At 42.5% G+C, this 27,665-nt stretch overlaps 1 protein-coding gene across 10 annotated transcripts in view; it reads left to right on the forward strand.

Annotated features, from left to right (window-relative positions):
- LOC144685867 (mitogen-activated protein kinase 9) overlaps nt 1-27,665 on the forward strand; it is an 83,694-nt gene that overhangs the window by 36,896 nt on the left and 19,133 nt on the right. For all 10 annotated transcript variants that reach the window (XM_078550849.1, XM_078550843.1, XM_078550848.1 and 7 more), the window contains 4 exons: nt 2,604-2,786; nt 3,319-3,443; nt 7,511-7,574; nt 22,453-22,530. In XM_078550849.1, coding sequence (XP_078406975.1) covers nt 2,604-2,786; nt 3,319-3,443; nt 7,511-7,574; nt 22,453-22,530 — 450 coding nt within the window. The remainder of the gene's footprint in view (nt 1-2,603; nt 2,787-3,318; nt 3,444-7,510; nt 7,575-22,452; nt 22,531-27,665) is intronic.

The following is a 27,665-nucleotide window of genomic DNA, read 5'->3' on the forward strand; positions in this document are numbered from 1 at the left end:
TATGTCACTTTGTAGCCTCCTTATGTCTTCTTCACAATTAACTTTCCTACCTATCTTTGTGACGTCAGCAAATTTAGCAATCATTCCTTCGGTCCCTTCATCCAAGTCATTTATATAAATTGTAAGAAGTTAAGGCCCCAGCACTAATCCCTGTGGCACACCACTCGTCACATCCTACCAACCAGAAAAAGATCAATTTATGCCAACTCCCTGCTTCCTGTTCACAGAATCACAGTGTAGAAGAGGCCCTTCGGCCCATCGAGTCTGCACCGACGCGTGAGAAACACCTGACCTACCTACCTAATCCCATTTACCAGCACTTGGCCCGTAGCCTTGAATGTTATGACGTGCCAAGTGTTAGCTAGCCAACCTTCTATCCATGCCAATATGTTACCCCCTACACCATGAGCTTTTATTTTCTGCAATAACCTTTGATGTGGCACATTATCAAATGCCTTCTGGAATTCTAAGTGCAGTACATCCATCAGTTCCCCTTTATCCACAGTACATGTAACTCCTTCAAAGAACTCCAATAAATTGGTTAAACATGAGTTCCCTTTTTCAAAACCATGTTGACTCTGGCTGATTGCCTTGAATTTTTCTAAGTGCCCTGCTACAATATCTTTAATAATGTTTCTAACATTTTACCTATGACTGATGTTAGGCTAATTGGCCTATAGTTTCCTGCTTTCTGTCTCCCTTTTTGAATAAAGGAGTTATATTTGCTACTTTCCAATCTAATGGAGCCTTCCTAAAATCTAGGGGATTTTGGAAAATTAAAACCAGTGCATCGATTATCTCACTAGCCACTCCTTTCCAGACCTTAAGATGAATCCTTGCTTATCACTCAACTCAACATTTGAATCTCTCTGATCTGTTTTTTTACCCCTGCTGTAGCTGAGGTTTCCCTAATCTGTCACAAATTACATTCAGACTGTGGTGCAATATCTCCGTGACCGCTACAACTTTTGACAGAGTCAAACACATCGTCCTCTTTTAATGTCTCTCCTCTGACGTTCAGCTTGGTGGGATTGCCTTCGTTTGGTTCTGCTTTTGTCAATTCAATCATTCCTGGGCATTCCTAACAATGGCTTCTATTTGATGCACTTAAGCAACATCATTCACAGCTCTACTTCTTCACCACTTTGTTTGACCCCTCCACTGCTTCTGTGCTGTCAGCTTTTCTAACATTCTGTCTTCAATGACCTGTAAATTCCTCCAGTTAAACATTGGGAAGACCGAAACCATTATCTTTGGCCCCGGTCACAAGCTCCATACCCTTGCTACTAATTCTATCTTCCTTCCTGGTCACTGTCTTAGATTAAATTAGACTGTTCACTCCCTTTGAGTCCTATATGGCCCCAAGTTAAGCTTCCAACTCCATATCCTCTCCATCACCAAGGCTGTACCATTGTCCAGCTCTACCACTTACCTTGCCAAATGTATTGCTGGAACCCACATCATTCCTTTATCAGTTTCAGACTTGGCTATTCCAGTGCTCTCATGGCCAGCCTCTTGTCCTCCATAAACTTTAGGTCATCCAAAATTCTGTTTCTAAAGCTTCCAATTCCTAATTCTGAATAATATTCTTAATAGTAAAATTCTTAATCTCGTATTTAAATCCCTGCATGGATTCACCGTAACTTACTGCAGCCTTATCCTCTCAGAACTTTGTGTTCTTCTAACTGTAGCTTCTTGTGCATCCATTGTCGCCTTTTGACGTGAGTGCCTTCAGTCACCTTAGATCCTACCTGCTGAAATTCTCTCCTTAATCTTCATCTCCATCTCTTTTAAGACCCTGAAAACCAACCTCTTTGACCAAGCTTTTCGTCATCTCTCCTAATATCTCCTTTGACTCGGCATTCATTTTTGTCTTATGCTCCTGTGAAGCACCTTGGAATGTTTATCTTTGTTCAAGGTATTTTTAAAAATGCAAATTATTATTCTGGAAAAAAAAAATGCTTTTGAGACCAGGAGAATATATCAGTGCTGCTATGATCTGCGCTCCTTTGACCTTCTGTCTTAAACTGCAAATGTACATTTCTTCTTCCCAGCATCTGCATTGCATTGAAGTCAAGACTAAACTCACACACTTCAACTCTATAAACATTTTCTTCCCTCAAAATTAAAATTTGGGCCCTTCTTAACTCTCTATTTCCTTTTGCATTCTTCAGACCCAAGCATTATTTTAATTCTTATTTCCTGATTGAACTTTTATGGTTAATGTTTGCAGTGTATTGTGCTGGTTGTGAGCAAAACAGAAAGAGCTAGAAGTGAAAGTAGTATTTCTATACAATACTTCCAATTTATTAAGTAACCTAATTGGTAGGATAGATATTAGATTTGTTGCTTCTTGCAAAATAACGCAATCTGAATAAATGCAGGAAGCAGTAAAGTGTATTTACATTGAATTCTGTAGAATGCTGACTTGAAGATGTGCACGATAGATAAATACTGGATTTTAAGGCTCAAGCTAAAGGTACAGTGTTGAAGTCTGTTTAAATTGGATTAATAAAAGTGATTTACACTGCAATAACTAAATAATAAAAACAGTTGGCGATATGAAACATTTTTAACCAGTTTTCCTGAACTAGCTGACACAGATATTGATCAGTGGAATAAAGTTATTGAGCAGCTAGGAACACCATCTGCAGAATTTATGAAGAAATTGCAGCCAACTGTACGAAATTATGTAGAAAATAGGCCAAAGTATCCTGGGCTTGGCTTTGAAACATTATTTCCAGATTGGGTTTTCCCAGCAGATTCTGAACGTGACAAGTTAAAAGGTATGTTTTGCTTTTTGAAACTGTGTATTTAGATCAAGTTCAAGTGTATTGTGTATGTTTGTGTTTTTAAAACTTTGTTCACAAAGAACCTTAGAAAAGCAGAAATAAAGTTTACTTGAAAATAAAGTTGCTAAAAATACCAGAAGCCAGGGATATGAACAACTTGAAATGTTTAAAATTTTGTTGATAGGTGATAGTGCTGATGAAGATATTAAAATAGTTCAAAATTAATTGTTATTTTCTAACATCTTTAAATGTTAAGATTGTTTTGGTTTAAAATTTTCAAAGCAAGCAAGTATTATGTTTTGCATGTTGCAGTTTATGAATAAATCAAATTCTTGAGGGAAGCTTTCCTCTTTGATCAGTGTAGTGAAATTACATGTTTGTTGAAGACAATATTTACTATTTTGCTATAGCTGGTGCAATCAAATTCCTCCCACATTTTTTAATTAAAGTGCACATAATGATTTATAAAATGAGTAGATTATAGAAACACCTTGGTCATTAAACTGTTTTGTGTATTAAATTACAGTAAGTCAGGCCAGAGATCTTCTATCAAAAATGCTGGTAATCGATCCTGACAAGCGAATTTCTGTGGATGATGCCTTACAGCATCCATATATTTCCGTTTGGTATGACCCTTCAGAAGTAGAAGCAGTAAGGAAGCTACTTTTGATCATAACATTTTAGTTACCTATTTTATACGAGTGTTTGATGTTTCATTTGTGGTTGAACTGCTGCTTTAATCTAGGCTCTGCAATGAAATCTGAACTCAAACACAAGAACACAAATGATACGAGCAGGAGTAGACCATATGGCCTACCGGATCTGGACCACCATTCAATACGATCATTGCTGATCTTGGGCTACAATTCCACTTTCCTGCCTGCTCCCATTATTCATTCATTCAGCCTTAAATATAGTCAGTGATGGAGCATCCACGGGGGTCAAGAACACCAAAGATTCACAACCCTTTCAGTGAAGAAATTTCGCCTCATCTCAATGATTGGCCTCTTATCCTGAGACACTGCTCCCGTATTCTAGAGTCCTCAGCCAGTGGAAACAATCCTGTGTCTACCCTGCCAGCCCCCTTCAGAATCTTGTAAGTTTCAATGTGATCACCCCTCACCTTTGGAACCTCCAGAGAATATAGGCTCAATTTACTCAGCCTCTGATTGTATGGCAACCCTCTCATCCCAGGGCCCAATCTAGTGAACCTTCACTGTACTGCCGCCAGTGCAAATATATCCCTTCCTTAAATGCGGAGACCAAAACTGCACACACTTCTCCAGGTGTGGTCTCACTAAAACTCTGTACAATTGATCACAACTTCTTTATTCCTGTACTCCAATCCCCTCACAATAAAGCCCAACATGCTTTTTTTTATTCTTTCATGGAATAGGGCATTGCTGGCTAGGCCAGCACTTTTATTGCCCATCCCTAATTGCCCTTAAGGTGGTGCTGAGTCACCTTGTTGAACTGCTGCAGTCCATGTGATGTAGGTACACCCACAGTGCTGTTAGGGAGGGAGTTCCAGGATTTTAATCCAGCGACAGTGAAGGAATGGCGATATAGTTCCAACTCAGGATGAGGTGTTATTTGGAGGGGAACTTGCAGGTGGTGGTTTTCCCGTGCATCTTCTGCTCTTGTCCTTCTAGGTATTAGAGGTCACATATTTGGAGGGTGCTGTCAAAGGAGCTTGGTGATTTGCTGCAGTGCATCTTCTAGATGACCCACACTGCTGCCAGTGTGCGTCGATAGTGGAGGGAGTAGATGTTGAAGATGGTGGATGGGGTACCAATCAAGTAGGCTGCTTTGTTCTGGATGATGTCGAGCTTCCTAAGTTGTTGGAGCTGCACTCATCTAGGCAAGTAGGGAATGTTCCATCACACTCCTGACTTGTGCCTTGTACCTGTGGACAGGCTTTGGGGAGTCGGAAGCTGAGCTACTCACTGCAGAATTCCCAACCTCTGACCTGCTCTTGTAGCCACAGTATTTATATGGCTGGTCCTGTTCAGTTCCTGATCAATGGTAACCTTCAAGGTGTTGATAGTGGGGGACTCAACGATGGTAATGCCATTGAATGTCAAAGGGCAATGGTTGGATTCTCTTTTGTTGGAGATGGTCATTGCCTGGCACTTGTGTGGCGCAAATGTTACTTGCTACCTATCAGCCCAAGCCTGATTGTTGTCCAGGTCTTGCTGCACATGTGCATGGACTGCTTCAGTATCTGAGGAGCTGTGAATGGTGCTGAACATTGTGTAATCATCAGCGAACATCCCCACTCCTGACCTTATGATGGAGGGAAGGTCACTGAAGCCACTGAAAGTGGTTAGGCCTAGGACACTACGCTGAGGAACTCCTGCAGTGACAGAGTGGCATAAGGCGCCAGATGTTAGTAAGAAGGACTTTGCAAGGTCAACATGGCTGGATTTGCCATTGTCATTTCCGATGCCTAGGTTGAAGCCAGATGATCCATCAGACTTCATTCCTTTTAGTTAGCTTTGTAGCGGTTTGACACAACAGAGTGGCTTGCTAGGCCATTTCAGCTGCTATTTAAAAATTAACCACATTGTTGAGGGCCTGTAGTCACATTTAGCCAGACCAGGTAAGGACGGCAGATTTCCTTTCCTAAAGGACTTTAGTGAATCAGGTGAGTTTTTAAGATAGCCGACATTTGCCTTCCTAATTACTTGCTATACCTGCATGTTAACTTTGTGTTCCTTGTAGCAGTTCACTCAGGTCCCACTGAACATCAACATTTACAATTTTCACGCTCTTTTTAAAAAAAAATCTGCCTTTCTATTCTTCCGACCAAAGTGAATAACCTCACATTTCCCCACACTCTACTACATCTGTCACCGTGTTGCCCACTCATTTAACCTGTCTATATCTCTTTGCAGCCTCTGTGTTGTCACAACTTACATTTCCACCTTGCTTTGCATCATCAGCAACTTGGATTACTCTGTCTCTTTGCCCATGTCATTAATATAGATTGCTGTTGAGACAATGCAGACAGTGTGCAGAGGTACTTGTAGTAGCTTTGAAATGCAAAGATTCAAGAGTATGGTGTAGCACGTCATAAAAGTCAGAGAAATATTAGGAAGTCAAAGTGAAGTCAAAGTAAAGTCAAAAGTTACACTCATCTTCCAATTATACAGTTATGATCCTAAATCATTTATCGACCATATCGAGGAGGCTGACTTTGTTAAAGCTGTGCAGGGCAACTGAAAGTGGACGAAGAACGTTCTGGCTCTTAAAGGACTGCATTTTAAAATAGCTGAGACCATAGTATCTGGTAATAGAATCTGTGTTTTATAAAATAATGTAAGACTAACTGGAATAATTGGAAAGGGTAGTATCAGGGCTGCATTTTACAGATTAAGTACTGAAGTCTATTCTGTTCTATATTCTACACTTCCTCTGTCCCTTTTGAGTTGATTGAAGCTTTATTTTGTGAACGTAATTGTTGATTGCTGTGTCGTAAATCAATGAAAATATATAAAGGTTAAGTACCTTACTTCTGAAATAAAACAGTAACTTCAGATTGGTGCAACTCATTTGTGTTTGGATTTGTGGTTTTGCCACCAACCAGAATTTTCAGATGATGGATAATTTGGTGGAGAATATTTTCTGGTTTTCACTTCCACAACTGGAGCAGAATTGAGACAGAAAGAACTGGCCTTTAGTGTGTCTCACAACTTTGTGACATCCCACTTACACCCAATTAAAGTGCGGGCGCTGTTGTAATGTAGGGAAACACACAGCAAAGCCCTACAAACAGCAATGAGGAAATGGCCAGGTAATTTGTTTATGATGTAGGTTGGGGGATAAATGTTGGCCAGGTCATTCGAGAGAAGTCCCCTACTGTTCTTCGAAATAGTGCCATATGATATTTTATGCCTAGGTGAGAGGGAAGATGGGATCTCAGTTTAACATCTCATACATGAAATGGTGCAGCACTGCCTCTATACTGCAGTACATGTTAGATATCTGCTTAAGTTTTTGGAACTGAGTGTGGATTCACAGCCTTCTGCTTCAGAGTTGAGAGTGCTAACACTGAGCCAAGGCTGATGCTAGGAATGGCTTAATATCCCATTTATCAGGTGGGGCAAGTTCCGTTCGAGGAACATTTCTCCTAAAAGAGTTTGGGAGAATTATTCACCATATGTTAGAGGTTAAACAGAATTAAATTTATCTGTGCTACAAGCAGTCTCCCTACCATGCCTTTGTTGACTTAAAAACGATTATTATATTTTATTTATCCTGATTCTTTGGGACCTGTATCCTTCTGTAATATTAACAGATCTCTTGTGGTATTGCTCATGGCACTGAATAGATCATTATCAGGAAAATGTGATGAAAAAAATTACTGGAAATATGAGACTAGAAAGTGTGTTCTGTGCATTACTTGAGTATGTTAGATAGTTAATGTAAAAGATGAACCCGTTAATGCTTAACACCCTTCACCACATTTTCAAAATTGCAAGCAATAATCTCTTGTAATCTAAGCACAACCTCCTATACTTTGGGATGACTTATATAATAGTTTGTAGTCTTTCAGACAGTTGAAATAGAAAAGCTTTGAATTATGATTACAAGTAAACACTTATTCAGCTATAAGGTCTGATTTAACACACTGTCATAGCTATAAAGAAAGAATTGTATATTTCTTTGATTAATGCATCTTAATGATTCTAATAAGGCTTTTGTTTGTGCAATAGCCCCCTCCACAGATCTACGATAAGCAATTGGAGGAGAGAGAACACACTATAGAGGAATGGAAAGGTGAATATTCATACACCAAACTTAAGATTGACTGAAATACTAATACTTAAGTTTTAGTGTATTCCACTGAAATTTCATTTTTTGTTTTATGAAGAAGGGAATAAATGATTGTCCAATTTTTGTACCTATTGGTTAAACATCAAACTGGATCTGCATTAAGTTAAAACCCTGCTAAAATCACTTTTTTATCATGCAAAATCTGAAGGATAAAACAGCATAAAAATTAAAGTAGACAATATTGTTCAAGATGATGGGGAGGTTTGTTGAAATACTTTGCTACTGTTGAGACAAGAACATAATTTAATACATTGCTATCACTACTTAGCCAGTCATAACCTAATTTTGTAACTTAAAACTATTGAAGTTTATCAATTCGGTCAATGCATTTCCAATATTGTCACTAGGATTTAATTAAGGTGTAATATGCTTGAAAAATTTCTCCCTGTTTGCAGGGGGTGGCTCAAGACTTGGTAATACAGTTAAATTCAGGAACAGTGGCTCCTGGAAGTTCCTTACAGAGCTCATCTCATTTATAGTTCTATCCATGGTCATCCAGTGCCATCCTGTTGGGCTCTTCATTTCCCTCCACCAACAACAGCCTCTTCTAGTGCTTAAGATGTCCTAGCACTAAAATGGGTGCCTTTTAGCTCAGTCAACATATGTAAGCTACAAGGTTAATGCCACCTATGCATTGACCAAGTTTGATGTGTGCTTTTGTTGTTTGAAGCTCTGCTCATGTTTGATTTCTTGGTTGTTTGGACTCCTCTAACATGAAGACTATGCTGTTGTGCTTGATTACACTGTATGCCATGACTACCATGTCTCTGCTCTGTCACTCAATTGCTTCAAGCATTCTAGGCTACAGTGCCCAATTGCTGTTACCTGCTGGACTCCAGGACTGTACCTTCAGGGCGCTGTTGGCTTCTCTGGTGCCACGTTGAGTCCTGAACAGAGATCCCTGTTTTCCTGTACTGAAGTCCATTTCTCCACTGGCTTCTGAGCTTTAATGTTGACTCTTACCTTTGTCACTGACTTCTGCTGATTTCTGTATTGATGAGCTCCACTCCAATACGTCATCTAGTTCTACGAGTTCAGTTTTCACATCATCTTCTAGGAAATTTATATTCAATGCTTAATTAGCTTTAATCTGTTCCTGCTAATTTATATCCTGCTCTGCATTCTACATCCTTGCTGCTGAGTGATTTGGCTGCCTTCCACTTGCTTTCTGTGGCTGCTGACTTCAGTCATCCTCAGGGTGCCATCATCCTGTATAACTGGGTTGAATGGCTCCTGAAGTTCCTACTGTTACTCCTGATCTTGTGTACTCCTCACCTCCCTACAGCTGTTGTTCAGGTTAGCTTCCTCATATGCCCCAAACCCAGTAGACTGATGTTCCAACTCCCTGGCTTCTCATGTCTCTGCTGGTATACTGGATCTGCCTATGCACATGACTAGCACATCAGGCCTCCACTGGACCATACTCCCCTGGCTTTTGATTTACTCTCCACTCCTCGACACTCTTTCCACTGGACAATCTGCGCACATGGATTGATACTCCTGATCCTGAGCAGTTCACACTCCTTCCACCACTGTTTAAACTGGTTTTGTTAATGCCCTTTAGCTAACTCCATCCTGTCTACGTGTCAACGTCATCCTACCACTGTACTTCAGACTTTAAAATTAGTTTCTTGCATTGCCTCCTTCCTATCCTCTGTTTATAATCAAACTTCTACTTTGCATTTGCTGCCTAACCTGTTGTTTTTCATGTTCATCTGTGTGCATGTTTTAACGGACCCTTGCTTCCACTGACTTTTTCCCCTTGGCTATTTTCAAGCTCTTCTCCCTTTCTGTTAGCTGGGCATGCCATTCGCGCGCCCCCCCCCCCCCCCCCCCCCCACCCACCCATTCTTTTAATTTGCCCCCTCCTACCCGCCCCCCCCCACCCCATATGCATTGCCATCCTCTGCCTTCTCATGCTTCGTGGCCAGGCTTGAATTACATTTGAATATGTCCACTGCTACCCTGTGTGCCTTGGCATTCTCTGACTCTGCTGCTGACCACACACACTTGCCATCCTCGTTCCTGTCCCACTCACCCACCTGATCCACTCAACCTGTCCAGCAGTGCCTCTTCTGTCTTTGCCAGCAAATTAACAATCATGAACAAAAACAGAACCACCTGGAAAAACTCAGCAGGTCCGGCAGCATCGGCGGAGAAGAAATCAGCCAACGTTTCGAGCCTTCACGATCCTTCGGCAGACTCGAAACGTTGGCTGATTTCTTCTCCGCCGATGCTGCCGGACCTGCTGAGTTTTTCCAGGTGGTTCTGTTTTTGTTTTGGATTTCCAGCATCCGCAGTAGCTTTTAGCTTTTTGTTTTTATCTCTGTGATTAACAATCATGGCCTGTTTCCACATTTCTGTCTGGAATGTCTATTGACTTGCATACAATACCTTTACCAAGCCTGACAAATTGTGGACAATTGCTTTGACATCCTGATTTTGTTGGAATATTTGCTCACAGGTAGTGACACCTCATCTCTTATTCTCATAAGCGCCTACAGCACTGAAGGAGGCCATTCGGCCCATCGTGTCAATGCCAGTCAACAAAGATCTGACTATACTAATCCCATTTTCCAGCGCTTGGCCCATAGCCCTGGAGGCTATGGCAACACAAGTGAATATTTAAATACTTCTTAAATATTACAAGAGTTTCTGACTCGACCACCCTTTCAGGCAGTGAGTTTCAGATCCCCACCACCCTCTGGGTGAAAAAATTCTCCTCAATTCCCCTCTTAGCCTTCAACCTCTTACCTTAAATCTATGCCCCCTTGTTATTGACCCTTCTACTAATGGAATAATTGCCTTCCTATCCAGCCTATCTGTGCCCCTTATAATCTTCAACCTTTGCTGCTCCAAGGAAAACAACCCCGCCCTATCCAATCTTTCCTCATAGCTCAGACCCTCCAGCCCAGGCAGCATCCTGGTAAATCTCCTCTGCACTCTCTCCAGTGTAATCACATCCTTCTTATAATGTGGTGACCAGAACTGCACGTAATACTCCAGTTGTGGCCTAACTAGCATTTTATACAGTTCCCAACATAACCTCCCTACTCTTGTATTCTATGCCTTGGCTAGTAAAGGCAAGTATCCCATATACCTTCTTAACCACCTTATCTACCTGCCCTGCTATCTTCAGGGATCTGTGGATATGGACACCAAGGTCCCTCTGATCTTCAGTATTTCCCAAGGTCCTACCATTCATAATTTAGTCCGTTGCCTTGTTAGCCCTGCCCAAGTGCACTACCCTCACATTTTTCCAGGTTGAATTCCATTTGCCACTGCTCTGCCCACCTGACCAGTCCATTCATATCCTCCTGCAATTTACGGCTTTCCTCCTCACTATTTACCACACTACCAATTTTCATGTCATCCACAAACTTCTTGATCATACCCCCTACATTTAAGTCCAAATAATTTATGTACACCACAAACAGCAAAGTGCTCCAGCACTGAGCCCTGCGGATCCCCACTGGAAACAGACTTAGTCACAGAAACATCCCTTTACCATCACCCTTTGCTTCCTGCCACTCAGCCAATTTTTGGATCCAAAATGCCACTTTGCCTTGGATCCCATGGGCTCTTACTTTCTTAACCAGTCTGCCATGAGGAACCTTATCAACAGCCTTGCGAAAGTCCATGTAGGCCACATCAAATGCATTACCCTCAACAGTCCTGGTTACCTCCTCAAAAAATTCAGTCAAATTTTTCAAACATGACCTTCCCTTAACAAATCCATGCTGACTATCCCGGATTAATCCTTGTCTCTCCAAGTGTAGTTATATTCTGCCCCTCAGAATTCTTCCTAGTAACTTCCCCACCACTGAGGTTAGACTGACTGGACTGTAATTTCCTGGTCTTTGCTTCCTTTTTTGATGATGGGACAATGTTAGCAGTCCTCCAGCCCCCTGGAACCTCACTTATGGCCAGAGAGGATTTGAAAATTACTGCCAGGACCCTTGATATCTCTTCCATTGCCTGGGATACATCTCATCTGAGCATGCGGATTTATTCAATTTTTAAGGCCGCTAAACCCATTAGTACCTCCTCTCTCTCCTTCTCTCTCTCTCTTAATTTTCTCTAATATTTTACAGTCCTCCACCCTGATGTCTTTACCTGTGTGTCCTTTACCATTGTGAAGACAGACGCAAAGTATTCATTGAGGACTGTACCCAAATCTTCCCGGTCCACACACACATTACCTTTATGGTCCCTAATTGGCCTTACTCTTTCCCTAGTTATTCTTTTGCTCTTTATATATCTTAAAAAACCCTTTGGGTTTTCCCCTATTCTACCCACCAATCCTTTCTCATGCACTCTCTTCGCTTTCCTAATTTCCTTTTAAGTTTCCCCCCTGCACTTTTTATACTTCTCTAGGGACTTTGCCGTATTGAGTCCTCGATATCTGCCGTAAGCTTCTCTTTTTTTCTTAACCCTAACCTTTATGTCCCTTGGCATCCAGGGTTCTCTGGACTTGGTCTTTACGGGAACACTTTTGCCCTGTACTCTCGCTATTTCCTCCTTGAATGCCTCCCACTGCTCTGACACAGTTTTATCTGCAAGTAGCTGCTCCCAGTCCATTTGGGCCAAATCGTATCTCATCTTAGTAAAATTAGCCTTTCCCCGGTTTAGGACTTTTATTCCCGGCCCAACCATATCCTTTTCCATAACTATCCTAAGTCTAACTGAGTTATGGTCACTATCTCCAAAATGCTCCTCTACTGATTCACCTTCCACCTTCCCGGGCTCATTTCCGAATATTAGGTCCAGAACTGCCTTTTTGGGCTTTCCACATGCTGGCTAAAAAAGTTCACCTGGATGCAACCTAAGAATTTTTCTCCCTCCCTACCTTGCACTCTAAAACTAACCCAGTTAATATTTGGTTAGTTAAAATCCCCTACTGTTATTGCCTTATTATTCCTACACTTCTCTGAAATTTGATTCCATATTTGACCCTCTATCTCTCCCTTACTGTTTGGGGGCCTATAGTACACACCCAACAGCTTGTTTGCTCCTTTTGTGTTTTTTACTTCTACCCATGTGGCCTCATTTGATGATCCTTACAAGAAATCATCCCTCCTCACTGCTATAATTGATTCCTTGATCAATATTGCGACCTCCTCTCTTGTATCCCCCTCTCTATCTTGTCTGAATACCCTATAACCAGGAATGTTGAGCTGCCAACCCTGCCCTTTTAGCCAAGCCTTGGTCATAGCTATGATATCATACTCCCATGTGCCTATCTGTGCCCTCAGCTCATCTGTCTTATCCCTCAGGCTCCTTGCATTAAAATATATTCCTTTTGGCCTTGCTGAACTTACTTCTTTCTTATTTAGGCTATGTTTCCTCTGCCTTCCAGACTCACTAACTAGCGTTTTAACTTCTAATTCCATCTCAGCTTCTCTCCCCTCTGAACTACTTTTCAGGATCCCACCCCCCTGCCAATTTAGTTTAAATCCACTTCAGCAGCATTAGCAAACCTCCCTGCGAGGATGTTGGTCCCGCTCCTGTTCAGATGTAACCCGTCCAACTTGTACAGATCCCACCTCCCCCAGAAACGGTCCAATGCCCCAGGAATCTAAAGCCTTCCCTCCTGCACCATCTCTCCAGCCACACATTCATCTGCTCTATCCTTCTGTTCCTATACTCACTACTGCGTGGCACCGGGAGTAATATGGAGATTACTATCTTTGAAGTCCTGCTTTTCAATTTCTTACCTAACTCCCTAAAGTCTGCAGGATCTCATTTCTCTTTCTTCCTATGTCATTGGTCCCAACATGGACCACCACCTTTGGTGGTTCACCCTCCCTCTTCAGAATGCCCTGTAGCCATTCCATGACACCCTTGACCCTGGCACCTGAGAGGCAACATACCATCCTGGAGTCACGTCTACTGCCGCAGAAGCGCCTGTTTATTCCCTTCACTAACGAATCCCTACCATTGTTGCCCTTCCACACTTCTTCCTCCCCCCCAAGCAGCTGGACCACCCACAGTGCCCTGACCTTGGCTCTGGTTGGCCTCCATAGAGGAACCGTCACTCTCACCGTTTTCCAAGGCTGAAAAACGGTTTGCGAGCGAGATGCACTCAGGGGATTCCCTCACCACCTGCCTGGTCCCCTTCTTCTGTCTAGTGGTCACCCATTCCCTCTCTACTTGCACTTCCTTAAGCTATGGGGTGACCACATCCTGAAATGTGCTATCCGCACAATGTGCCCTCAGCTGCCGCTCAAGTTCCAAAACCTGGAGCTTGAGTTGCTCATTGGAGTTGGAGGCATCTCCTGCACACATGGTCATCCAGACCGCCAGGAGCATCTAGGATTCCGAATGCACAGGATGTGCAAATCATGGGACTGAGCTCCCCAGGCATATCTTAACTAAATAGAATATAGACCCTTGCTTTTATTTTACTTTTATTCCTACTTGAGTATAGACTAGATGCTAGATCCTCTAGATAGACTAGATCCTCTAGGTGCTGCTGACTGCCTGCCCCAGGGTCCTCCTCTCGCACTCTCCTCTAGGCCTCTCGTACTCTCTTCTAGATCTCCTAGGTCTAGAGAATCCTTTGCTATGATTATACAAAAGCAAAATCTGCAGATGCTATTAATCTGAAATGAAAAAACTGCTGGGAAAACTCAGCAGGTCAGGGAGTATCTGCAAAGAGAAACTTCTTACTGAGGCTACCCACTTGACAATATTTTCCAACAAAATTGGCCCTGCACAAACACCGTGGTGACGATGTGGGTCTTATTACCAGCTTGATCCTGCACCCTATTCATTCAGCATCTTCTCCTTCAAGGATCTCCGTTTCTTCCGTCCCTTTACTTCTCCATTACAATCCTCATTCTCTACCACAGCCCCGAGCTTTGTCTGAGTTTCTTCCCAAGATATCCTCATTCATTTCCACCCTCTGCCTCTGTACAGTAGTGACTTCTCATCCTTGGTGATTTTAATATGTATCTAAACTCATTTTACTAGGAACATAGGACTTAGGAGCAGGAGTAGGCTATTCAGTCCTTTGAGCTTGCTCTGCCATTCAATTAGATCATGGCTGATCTGATTGTGGTCTCAGTTTCCTCTTTGCCATCTGTCCCCATAACCCTCGAATCCCTTGGCTATCAAAAATCTAACTCTGCCTAGAATAAATTCGATGAGCCAGCCATCACCACTCTCTGGGAAGAGAATTCCACATACTAATGACCCTCGGGTAAAAAAAAAAAAATTCTCCTTATTCTTAAACTGTGTCCCCTAGTTCTAATCTTCCCCATCACAAGTGGAAACATCCTCCCAGTATCTACCCTGTCAAGTCCCCCAGGATCTTATATTTTTCAATAAGATCACCTCTCGTTCTTTTAAACTCCAGTGGGCATAGGCCAACCTGTTCAACCTTTCTTCATAGGATAAGCCCTTCATCCCAGGAATGAGTCAAGTTTGTACTGCTTCTAACGCAGTTATATCTTTTTTCAAATAAGGAGACCAACACTACACAATATTCCAGATGTCTCACCAATACCCTGTACAACTTCCCTACTTTCATATTCCATTCCCCTTGCAATAAACACCAACATTCCATTTGCCTTCCTAACCTCTTGCTGTACCTGCATGCAAATTTTTTTGTGATTCCTGTACCAGGACACCCAGATCACTCTGTACCACTGAGTTCTGTAATCTCTCTCCATTTAAATAGTATGCTGCTTTTCTTTTCACCTTGCCAAAATAGACAAATTCAGGTTTTCCCATCTGCCAAATTTTTGCCCACTCGTTCAACTTGTCTAGACATTCCTTTGCAAACTCTCTACCCCCTCTTGACAACTTTTCAACCCATCTTGTTGCTATCAGTGTTTGGTCCTTTCATCCAAATCATTGATGTAGATTGTAAATAGTTGAGGCCCCAGCACTGATTCCTGTGGCACTCCAATGGTTATAGCTTGTCAACCTAAAAAAGACCCATTTATCCCTCTGCTTCCTGCTAGCTAACTAATCCTTTATCCATGTTACTATGTTACCCCCTTCTCTTATTTTCTGTGGTAAATTTTGATGTGGGCACCTTATCAAATGCCTTTGGAAATCCAAGTACATTACACCTACAGGTTCCCTTTTATCCACCTTGTTTGTTACTTCCTCAAATAAAACTAATAAATTTGTTAAACACGATTTCCCTTTCACAAAGCCATGTTGACTCTGCCTGATCACATTATGATTTTCTAAGTACCCTTCTGTAACCTCCCTAATAATGGCTTTTAGCAATCTCCCTATGGCACATGTTAGGCTAACTGGCCTGTAGTTTCCTGCTTTCGTCTCCCTCCTTTCATGAATAAAGGTGTTATATTAACTATTTTGCAACCCACTGGGACTCTTTCAAAATCTAAGGAATTTTGGAAGATTATAACCAATCTCTGCAGCCCCTTTTAAGACCCTAAGATGCAGGCCAGTGGGTCCTGGGGATGTCAGCCTTTAGGCCTAAGTTTTCCCAGCACCTTTACCATGAGGTTTTTGGTTAATCCCGTCTCATTGCTCGTTATCAGGTCTTTTTTTAATTCTTTCACGAAATGGGCTTCGCTGGCTGGGCCAGCATTTATTGCTCATCCTTAGTTGCCCTTGAGAAGGTGGTGGTGAGCTGCCTTCTTGAATTGCTGAAGTCCATGTGGGACACCCACAGTGCTGTTAGGAAGAGAGAGCCAGGATTTTGACCCAGCAATAGTGAAGGAACGGCGATATACTTCCAAGTCAGGATGGTGAGTGACTTGAAAGGGAACTGGTGGTGTTCCCGTCTAACTGCTACCCTTGTCCTTCTAGATGGTAATGGTTGTGGGTTTGGAAAGTGCTGTCGAAGGAGCCTTGGTGAATTCTTGCGGTGCATCTTGTAGATGGTACTCACTGCTGCTACTGTGCGTCAGTGGTGGAGGGAGTGAATGTTTTTGGATGTGGTGTCAATCAAGCGGGTGCTTTGTCTTGTATGGTGTTGAGCTTCTTGAGTGTTGTGAGAGCCGCACTCATCCAGGCAAGTGGGGAGTATTCCATCAAAATCCTGACTTCTTCTGCCTTGTGGACAGGCTTTAGGGAGTCAGGAGGTGAGTTACTCGTTGCACGATTCCTAGCCTCTGACCTGCTCTTATAGCCACAGTATTTATATGGCTAGTCCAGTTCAGTTTCTGGTCAGTTGTAACCTCCAGGATGCTGATAGTGGGGGAATCAGTGATGGTAATGCCATTGAACATCAAGGGGCGATGGTTGGATTCTCTCCTTTTGGAGATGGTCATTGCCTGACACTTGTGTGGCACAAATGTTAACTTGCCACTTTGTCAGCCCAAGTCTGGATATTGACCAGGTCTTGCTGCATTTGGACATGGACTACTTCAGTATCTGAGGAGTCATGAATGGAGCTGAACATTGTGCAAATATCAGCAAACATCCCCACTTCTGACCTTATTATGGAAGGAAGGCCATTGATGAAGCACTGAAGATGGTTCGGTCAAGGACACTACCCTGAGGAACTCCTGCAGTGATGTCCTGGAGCTGAGATGACTGACCTCCAACAAACACAACTACCTTCCTTTGTGCTAGGTATGACTCCAACCAGCGGAGAGCTTTCCCCCTGATTCCCATTGACTCTGGTTTTGCTAGGGCTCCTTGATGCCACATCGTGTCAAATGCTGCCTTGATGTCAAGGGCAGTCACTCTCACCTCACCTCTGGACTTCAGCTCTTTTGTCCATGTTTGAATCAAGGCTGTAATAAGGTCAGGAGCTGAGTGGCCCTGGCGCAACCCAAACTGTGCATCAGTGAGCAGGTTATTGCTAAACAAGTGCCTTTTCCTTGTTTTCCATTATCAATTTCCAAGACATCCTCTAGAGGACCGGCACTATCTTTTGTTACTCTTTTCCTATTTAAATACTTGTAAAAACTCTTTCAATCTGCTTTTATATTACTAGCTACCTTTCTCTCATTCTCATTTTTCTCCCTCTTTATTATTTTTTTCAGTCATTTTTTGCTGGTTCTTAAAATCTGACCAATCTTCTGACCTGCCACTAATCTTCGCAGATTTGTTAAGTGTTGATGACCCCTTCCATTACTTTACTGATGATCGAGAGTAGACTGATGGGGCGTTAATTGGCCGGATTGGATTTGTCCAGCTTTTTGTGTGCAGGACACACCTGGGCAATTTTCCACATAGCCGGGTAGATGTCAGTGTTGTAGCTGTACCGGAACAGCTTGGCTGGGGTGTGGCAAGTTCTGAAGCACAAGTCTTCAATACTATTGCCAGAATATTGTCATGGCCAATAGCCTTTGCAGTATCCCAGCCTTAAGCCTTTTCCTGATATCATGTGGAGTGAATTGAATTGGCTAAAGACTGGCATCTGTGATGCTGGGGACCTGCAGAGGCATTTCTGGTTGAAGATTGTTGCAAATGCTTCAGCCTTGTCTTTTGCTCTGATGTGCTGGGCTCCTCCATCACTGAAGATGGGGATATTTGTGGAGCCTCCTCCTCCAGTGATTTGTTTAATTGTCCACCACCCTTCACGACTGGATGTGGCAGGACTGCAGAGCTTAAATCTGATCCGTTGGTTGTGTCTATCACTTGCTGTTTATGCTGTTTGGTATGCAAGTAGTCCTGTGCTATAGCTTTGCGATGTTGGCACCTCATTTTTAGGTATGCCTGGTGCTGCTCTTGGCATGCCCTCCTGCACTCTTCATTGAACCAGGGTTGATCCCCTGGCTTGTTGGTAATGATAGAGTGGGGGATATGCCGGGCCATGAGGTTACAGATTGTGTTTGAGTACAATTCTGCTGCTGATGGCCCAAAGCGCCTCATGGATGCCCAGTCTTGAGTTGCTAGATCTGTTCGAAATCTATCCCAATTAGCATGGGGTTAGTGCCACACCACACGATAGAGGGTATCCTCAATGTGAAGGTGGGACTTCGTCTTCATAATGACTGTGCAGTGGTCACTCCTACCGATTACCGTCATGGACAGATGCATCTGCGGCAGGCAGGTTGGTGAGGATGAGGTCAGTTATGTTTTTCCGTCTTGTTGGTTCCCTCACCACCTGCCGCAGACCCAGCCTAGCAGTTATGTCATTTAGGACTCAGCCAGCTTGGTTAGTAGTGTTGTTATGAAGCTATTAATGTATGTTAGAAGTGTTTTTTAAAAATAGCAGGTTAGTCAGTGGGTGTGTCTTAATTGGATTAAAGCCAGCTTGTCTGGGTGCTTTGATGTATACTAGTTTTGAGAGGTAGAGTGCATTTGCATTGTGTTGAATAAGCATCCAAGAAGGGGAGTGAAATCTGGCACCTAGCTAGCAGAGACCAAGCAATGTTTATATTACTAATAAAATTGGTACTATGAAAGGGGTTTTATTGTTAGAAGAGGTAGAGTTCAAAGGGGCTGGTGATACAAGGAGAATTTGCATTCAGTGAGATGTGCAAGGTATAACAGCAGTTTCGTGTGTGCAGGGCAGAGGCAATTGCAAGATCAAAGTCTGTAAGCCTATCACTGTGCCTGCAAAGGAACCAAAGTGAAAGGAACCTCATTTTGAATTTGTAAGGTGAAATTGCTTTGCCTGGTGCCTGTTTAAAGTCTATGGGTTGCTGTTGCCATAATGGAGATTAGTTTGGGAATTTGTTAAAAGTTATGATGGTAATTTGTAGCCATGCGTATATATTTAACTTGTGTAAATTAATAAATGTGTCATGTAGTTTGATATAAAAACCTCTCGAGAACTGGTGGTCTGATTCCTGAATTTAGAGCTGCATCTCAAACATACCACTTAAAATATAGGTTATGACAGTTGTTTAAAGTTTCCCTCTGGGATTTTTAAATAGGTCCGCTTTACCAACTGCTCCGTCATAACAAGTGGTGCTACAGAGCCAATCTTGTTGATGGACATTGAAATCCCCCACCCAGAGTACATTCTGCGCCCTTGCCACCCTCAGTGTTTCCTCCAAGTGGTGTTCAACATGGAGGAACACTGATTCATCAGCTGAGGGAGGCAGTTTGTGATAATCAGCAGGAGGTTTCCTTGCCCATGTTTGACCTGCTGCCATGAGACTTCATAGGGTCCGGAGTTGACATTGAGGACTCCCAAGGCAACCCCCTCCCGACTGTATACCACAGTGCTGCTACCTCTGCTGGGCCTGACCTGCCGGTGGAACTGGACATACCCAGGGATGGTGATGGTTGTGTGTGGGACATTATCTGTAAGGCATGATTCCATGAGGATGACTATGTCAGGCAGTTGCATGACTAGTCTGTGAGACAGCTCTCCTGATTAGTGTATGTTATTGGAAATTACTTTTTTTTAAAATAGAAGGTTAGTCTGTGGGTATGTCTTAATTGGATTAAAGCCAACTAGCCTGGGTGCTTTGATGTATACTAGTTTTGAGATGGAAGAGAGGTAAAGTGCATTTGTGTTTTGTTGAATAGAGCATTCAAGAAGGGGAGTGAAATCTGGCACCTAGTTAGAAGAGACTAAGCAATGTTTATATTACTAATAAAATTGCTTTTTGTTAATTGGTAATTGTTAGTTGGGGAACTTTGCAGGGTTGACAAGGCTGAGTTTGTGTTGTCGTTTCCAGTGCCTAGGTCGATGCCGGGTGGTCCGTCCGGTTTCATTCCTTTTTTGTGACCTTGTAGCGGTTTGTTACAATTTGAGAGTCAACCACATGGCTGTGGGTCTGGAGTCATGTGTCATGATTTCCTTCCCTAAAGGACATTAGTGAACCAGATGGGTTTTTACAACAATTGACAATGGTCATCATTAGACTTTTAATTCCAGATTTTTATTGAATTCAAATTCCACCATCTGCCGTGGTGGGATTTGAACCTGGGTTTTACCTGGCATTACCCTGGGTCTCTGGATTACTAGTCAAGCGACAATACAACTATGCCATCACCTCCCTGGTTGGCTCTAGAATGTACTGCTCTAAGAAATTGTCCTGCATATACTCTACAAACTCATTTTCCACACTACCTTTGCCAATGTGATTCACCCAACTTACATGTAGATTAAAGTCACCCAGGATTATTGCAGTACCTTTCTTACATGCCACATTTACTTCTTCCTGTATACTCTGTCCTACATGGTAACTACCGTTAGGGGGCCTATAAACTACTCCTAGAAGTGAACTGCCACCTTTCCTAGCTCTTATCTCTACCCAAACTGATTTTACATATTAAATAAAAACAGAAAATGCTGGAAATGAATCTTGCTCTTTTGAGCTAAGGCCATCTCTCACTACTGTACTAATGACTTCTTTAATTAACAAAGCTACCCCATCACCTTTTCCTTGCTTCCTATCTTTTCAAAATGTCAAATACCCTGCAATATTCAGGTCCCAGCCTTGGACCTGCAACCATGTTTCTGTGGTGGCTAATGGGTCATACACCTTTATTTCTGTCTATGCTAACAGATCATCTATTTTGTTACAAGTGCTGCATGCATTCAGATAGAGTCTTTAACTCTGTCTTTTTACCATTTTTGCAATCTCTGGCCTTATCTGCTGGTGCACTCTTAAGTTTGCACTCTTTGTCCCTTCCTGCCACACTCTAGCTATCTTTACCCAAATTGCTACCTTGCTCCAGCACTTCATTGTTACCCATTGATTTACTAAATCTCCTTTCACATGATCCCTTGTCCCCACCACTTAGTTTAAAGCCCTGTCTACCACTCCAGTTATACGACTCGACAGAACACTGGTCCCAGCATGGTTCAAGTGTAGCCCATCCCAACAGTACAGTTCCCACTTTCCCCAGTACTGGTGCCAGTGCCCCATGAATCAAAACTAGTTTCTTCCACACCAATCTTTAAACCATGCATTCATCTCTCATCTTATTTACCCTACGCAAATTTGCTCATGGCTCTGGTAATAATCCAGCGATCATTACCTATGAGGCTCTGCTTTTTAATTTAACACCGAACTAGTTATGACCCATAAACAGAACCAGTTTCCTAGTCCTGTCTATGTCATTGGTACCAACGTGGACCGCGACAACTGGATCCTCCTCTCCCACTGCAAGTTCCTCTCCAGCCCCAAGCAGGTGTCCTGAATCAAGCACCAAGCAGGCAACACAGCTGTTTGGACTCATGTTCTCAGCTGCAGAGAACTGTGTCAACTCCCCCTGACTATACTGCCCCCTACTACCACTACATTTCTATTAACTCCCCCCACTTGAATGCCTTTCTGTATCACAGTGCCATGGTTGGTTTGCTGATCCACCCTGCTGCTCACACTTTCGTCCCCACAAGCTGCAAGAACCTTGAACCTGTGGAACAATTGCAAGGCCTGAGTTTCCTCCACTTCTACCTTCTCAATTCGCTTACCTGCCTCACTTGCAGTCACACCTTCCTGTCCCTGACCACTGACCAAATCAGAAGACCCTAACAAAAGGGACCGCCGGCTGGAATAAAATGTCCAGGTAACTTTCCCCCTCCCTGATGCATCGCAGTATCTGCAGCTCAGCCTCCAGCTCACTGACTCTGAACCGAAGCTCCTCAAGCCACTGACACTACAGACGTGTTTACCCTGGATCACTCTAGTGTCCAGGAACTCACACATTCTGCTCTTTCTTATTGCTCTGTATATGTTGTAAACTAGTTCTAACTTTCAAAGTTCAATATGTTTTGAAAAACCAATCCTCCAACTTTCATATAGATGAGTCCTATGTTTTTGAATTAGAGAAAGCTATTATCAGTTAACTTATCTATGTGCCAATAGTTTGGTTGATATTCCATTTAGTATAATTAATGCATGATGAGGTTTTGTTTTGCAAAATTTTGGTTAATTTTGCAATTTAAGGATATTGTTATTAACCTTTATTGTTTCAGAACTGATCTATAAAGAAGTTGTGGACTGGGAGGAGAGGAATAAGAATGGTGTTATTAAGGAACAGCCTTTACTTTCAGGTTGGTGGTTACTTTTGGTTTTCAGTCCTTGTCAATTCTCCTTTTGCTTTATTTGGTCCCTGGATGTGGGCAAGACCATCTTTATTGACCCTCCTAGTTGCCTTGAGAAGGTGCTGCAATTTGTTTTTCCATGCTGCAATTCAAAGGACATTAAGAAATTTTAGGAAAGCCTTTGACAAGGTACCTCATGGGCAGTTAGAGAAAATGAATGATAAAGAACTAGAGGGTTGATAACAAATTGGATTAAAAATTAGTTAGGAGGGAGAATACAGAAATTGAGTTGAGGACAATTTTCCATGCGGTTGGCAGCAGATTGTGATGTCCCATTTCTAGGGCACTTCAGTTTACTTTGGATATCAATAATTTAGATATGTTCCACAAGAGGACCGGTGTCAGAATTTGTAAATTATACCAAATTAGGTGGTATAATTAACTCTTTAGATGATCAAGGGAAGCTACAATGGGATAATGATGAAATGGGGGAATAGGTTAAGAAAAATGAAAATGGAATTCAATGTCAGTAAGTGTGAAGTGATGCATTTTGATAAAAGAAATAATACCAGGTAACGATGAGACTTCAGACATCAGCTTCAGGATTGAGTTCCATAGAGGACAGAACATGAGGCTTTGGACAGCATACAATACCAGTACACCAGGATGTAGCTTGGTATATGGAAATATAATTATGAAGTGAGACGTGAAAAAGTGGATTTCTTTATCAGAACAATGCAGACTATGAAGCAATATGGTAGTGTTTAAAGTTATGAAAAGATAGGGCAGAATAGATAGAAACCATCTATTTCAAGTAATTGAGAGTTCAAGAAAGAGTGTTCATAGATATAAAATTAATTTTAAGAGACTTAGAACTGAAGGCAGGAGCAAGTTCTTCACACAAGCGATGTGATGTAGAATTCATTTCCAGGATTAGTGACTGAGGCAGAAACTTTCTGCATTCAAGATTATGTTGAGTAGGTGAATAAAGGAAATGAGTTTGATGTGGGAATAGGGTGGTAAATGTGATTGGAACTACTTGCTCATGGGAGGGTAAATGCCAACAAGGACTGGTTGAGTGCATGGCCTGGTTCTGTGTTGTAACCTCGATTGAAGGGTCAACCACGTAGTGACAGACTGCACTCGCATGTAGTTTCCCTTTCCTGAAGCAGTTTAATAAACCAGTTGTTCTTTTAGAACCATGGAAAAGTTACGGTGCAGAAAGAGGCCTTTCAGTCCATTGTGTCTGCGCTGGCCAAAAAAGAGAACAAAGAAACTAGCCGCTCATTTTAATCCCACTTTTCAGCGCCTGGTCCGTAGCTTTGCAGGTTACAGCACTTCAGATGCAGATCCAGGTACCTTTTTAGATGAGTTGAGCATTTCAGCCACAACCATCAACTTAGGCAGTGAATTCCAGATGCCCACCACTCTCTGGGTGAAAAGGTCTTTCCTCATGTCCCCTCTAATCCTCCAACCAATCACCTTAAATCTATGCCCCCTGGTAATTGACCCCCTCAGCTAGGGGAAACAAGGTTTTCCTGTCTACGCTATTTAGGCCCCTCATAATTTTGTACACCTCAATTAGGTCACCCCTTAGCCTCCTCTGTTGTAAGGAAAACAGCGCTAGCCTACCCAATTTCTCCTCATAGCTGCAATTTTTAAACCCTGGCAGCATTCTTGTAAATCTCCTCTGCACTGTCTCCAGAGCATTTATGCCCTTCCTGTAATGTGGTGACCAGAACTGCACACAAATTTCCTGCTGTGGCCTAACCAGCGTTTTATACTGTTCCATCGTTACATCCCTGCTTTTGTATTCAGTACCTCGCCCAATCAAGGAAAGCATTTTATATGCTTTTTTGACCACCTTGTCCACCTGTTCTGCCACCTTCAAGGACCTGTGCACATGCACTCTAAGGTCTCTCATTTCCTCAACCTCCCTCAATAGCTTACTGTTTATTGACTATTCCCTTGCTTTGTTTGCGCTCCCCAAATGCATTACCTCCCACTTTTCCAGATTGAATTCCATTTGCTACTTCTCCGCCTACTCAACCAAACCATTGATATCATTCTGGAGTCAACAGCTGTCCTCTTCATTATCAATTTTATAGCATTTTTTGTCTTTTTTTTTCTGGTGTCAGGAGTGCCACAATACTTTCAGAATTGCTTGGAACAGTTACACTAAAGTCCATTGTTTGCAATGCCATCCAATACATAGTTGTTGAAGGCATTGAATTGAATGGTCGTCAAGAAAATTCTTGTCTCTAATTTGAGATTAAGTGAATTCAAGCATCTTTGTGTGAATCTTGGAGCTATTGGACACATGTTGGGTGAAATCCACTTTCTTATGGGGGTGGGGGGCGTATGAAATTGCAAGGGCCACTAGACTGAAAGGGTTGCAAAAATCAATGAAAAGGCATTTACCAGAGCCTTCTGATCCTTTGAAATCTTGAATAAAATCATAGTCGCCTGTATAATTATGAGCGTGAATGCAACTGTTCCTTCCTGATTACCCCATGGGCCTCCAGAGCTTTTTATAGTTGTATTTCAACAACCGGAAGAACCACCTTTCAGAGGTGTTGATTTCGATGAAGTAAGTGATTGGATTTTGGGCACATGAGGGTTCTCCTCGTGAATAGAAAATACAGCTGTAAACTGGAATACTGAGAGTATGCATGCACCACAAAGAATCCTATTCAATGGCTTTGAGGGGCAGCTGAAAGGCATGTCAATGTTTCTGGCACTTTAGCTAAGACAGATTAACACTTTTTGCCATCACAGCACCCTGACCCCCACCCCCCCTGACCTTTTTGTTATCAGGTTGAAGGGGAGAAGGGTGATGGGACTATTTGGCTATTTGGGTGGCTGTTACTGCTGGCTAATATGTGCCAGCTGTGGAAGATATCACAGATTTTGAAATTTAAAAAATAGAATTCAGATCTGACTGCAAACAAATGCATACTTTTTCAGATAAAAAGTAAAAGTAAATAATTGAATCATCCAAAAAATGCTGGCAGGAGCAAATAACAAATAATTAACACAGCTATCCTTGCAAGGGGCTGAAATGCATCATTTGCTAAATTCCCAAAGCCTGCTTCCACATGGAACTTTCTTTAGGCATCCCTATGCTGCAAATATGCTCTATATCAAAAGGTGAAATACCTCTTGCATCGAACTTGGGAAATGTATATCACATCAGAAGTACAACAAGTTGATGATTTTAGCTTATTGTTGACTTTCCTAAGTCAGAAGGTGTATAAATAAATACAGTTCCCATTGCTTACATTCGGCGTATTGGTGTTGATGCGATTTTCCTACTGGGTGAGGTGGATGATAGAACAAGTTCTTTTTGAGCATAAACTCAAACTTCAAAATCCCCCAAAACACTAGTAAATAAATTTAGTTCACAAGCATTTTTTTTAATCCATTTTCTTTAAAAGAACTGTTTACATTTCATTCTAAATTTTGTACTTTACAGTTTGCACCACAAGTCAGACTAGTATCAGGTGCAGGACTCTCTAATCTGTCTTTTTCTGGCATATGATCCAAACTTTTTTCCATGTCAGTGCACCTTAAACTGGCTCTGAACAGTGATGCTGTTTCACAGAGTGCTAAAATGTTAGTACTGCAGTGTGATCATTGGCCGTCATTAATAGAAAAGCGGGGAAAAAAACTGGAAAGACCACCCAGCATCTACCTAGGCACCAGAAATGACAAAGGCATGTCTTTCCCAGGTGACCCTGGAAAATACTCCTCATGAGCATCTAGGGACTTGTGCCAAAATTAGGAGAGCTGCCCCACAGAATAGTTCAAGCAGCAGCCTGGTACAGCCATGCTCACCAAGTCATATCTTAAATCCAATGTCACAGACCCCTCCAATACCATCCCCGAGTATGTCCTGTCCCACCAGCAGGACAGACAGGTGGTACTGTGGTGTACAGGTGGGAGGGAGTGGCCCTCAACATTGACTCTGGACTCTTGACGCGTCATGGCATCAGGACAAGGATTACCACCTTCCACCCTCCCTCAGCTCCTCTATGTTGAACACTACTTGGGAGAAGCACTAAAGATAGCAGGAGCACAGAATGTATTCTGGGTGGGGAACTTCAGTGTCTATCATCAAGAGTTACATGGTAGCACCACTACTGACAGAACTGGCTGAAGAACATATCTGCCAGTCTGGGCCTGCGGCAGGTAGTGAGGGAACCAACAAGAGGAAAAATCTGCTTGACCTCCCTCTCACCAGTCTACCTTCCACAGATGCATCTGGCTGACAATATTGATAGGAGTGACCACCACACAATACTTGTAGAGATGAAGTTCCACCTCCACACAGAAAGCACCATCCATTGTGTTGTATGGCGATATCACTGTAGTAAATGGGATTAACTTCAGAACAGATCAAGCAGCTCAAAACTTGGCATCCATGAGGCACTGTGGGCCATCAGCAGCAGAATCGTATCCAACCACAACATGTAACCTCATGGCCTGGCATATCCCTCATTCTACCATTACCATCAACCCAGGGGATTCAACCCAGGTTCAATGAGAAGTGCAGGAGATCATGCCAGGAACTGCCCCAAGCATCCTTAAAAATGTGGTGCCAAATTGGAGAAGCGACAACACAAGACTACTTGCACGCTAAGCAGCATGTGATAGTCGAGTAAAGTGATCCTAAAACCCACTGATCAGATCAAAGCTCTGTAGTGCTACCACATTTAGTCATGAATGTTGGTGGACAATTAACTAACCAAAGGAGGAGGCTCCACAAATATCCTCATCCTCAATGATGGGGGAGCCCAGCACATCTGTGCAAAAGACAAGGCTGAATCATTTGCTACAATCTTCAGCCAGAAGCACTTAATGGACAACCTCCTGAGATTGCCACCATTGCAGAAACCAGTCTTTAGCCAATTTGATTCAGTCCAAGTGATATCAAGAAACAGCTGATGGCACTGGATACAGCAAAGACTATGAACCCTGACAGCATTCCAGCTGTAGTACTGAAAGCTTGTGCTGCAGAACTAGCCCTGACCCAAATCAAGTTGTTCCAGTACAGCTACAACACTGGAATCTACCTAACAATATGAAAATTTTTTCCAGCATGTCCTGTTCACAAAAAGTAGGAATATTCAATCTGGCCAATT

Source organism: Cetorhinus maximus, chromosome 10 (assembly GCF_964194155.1).
Source record: "Cetorhinus maximus chromosome 10, sCetMax3.hap1.1, whole genome shotgun sequence".
NCBI lineage: Eukaryota > Metazoa > Chordata > Chondrichthyes > Lamniformes > Cetorhinidae > Cetorhinus > Cetorhinus maximus.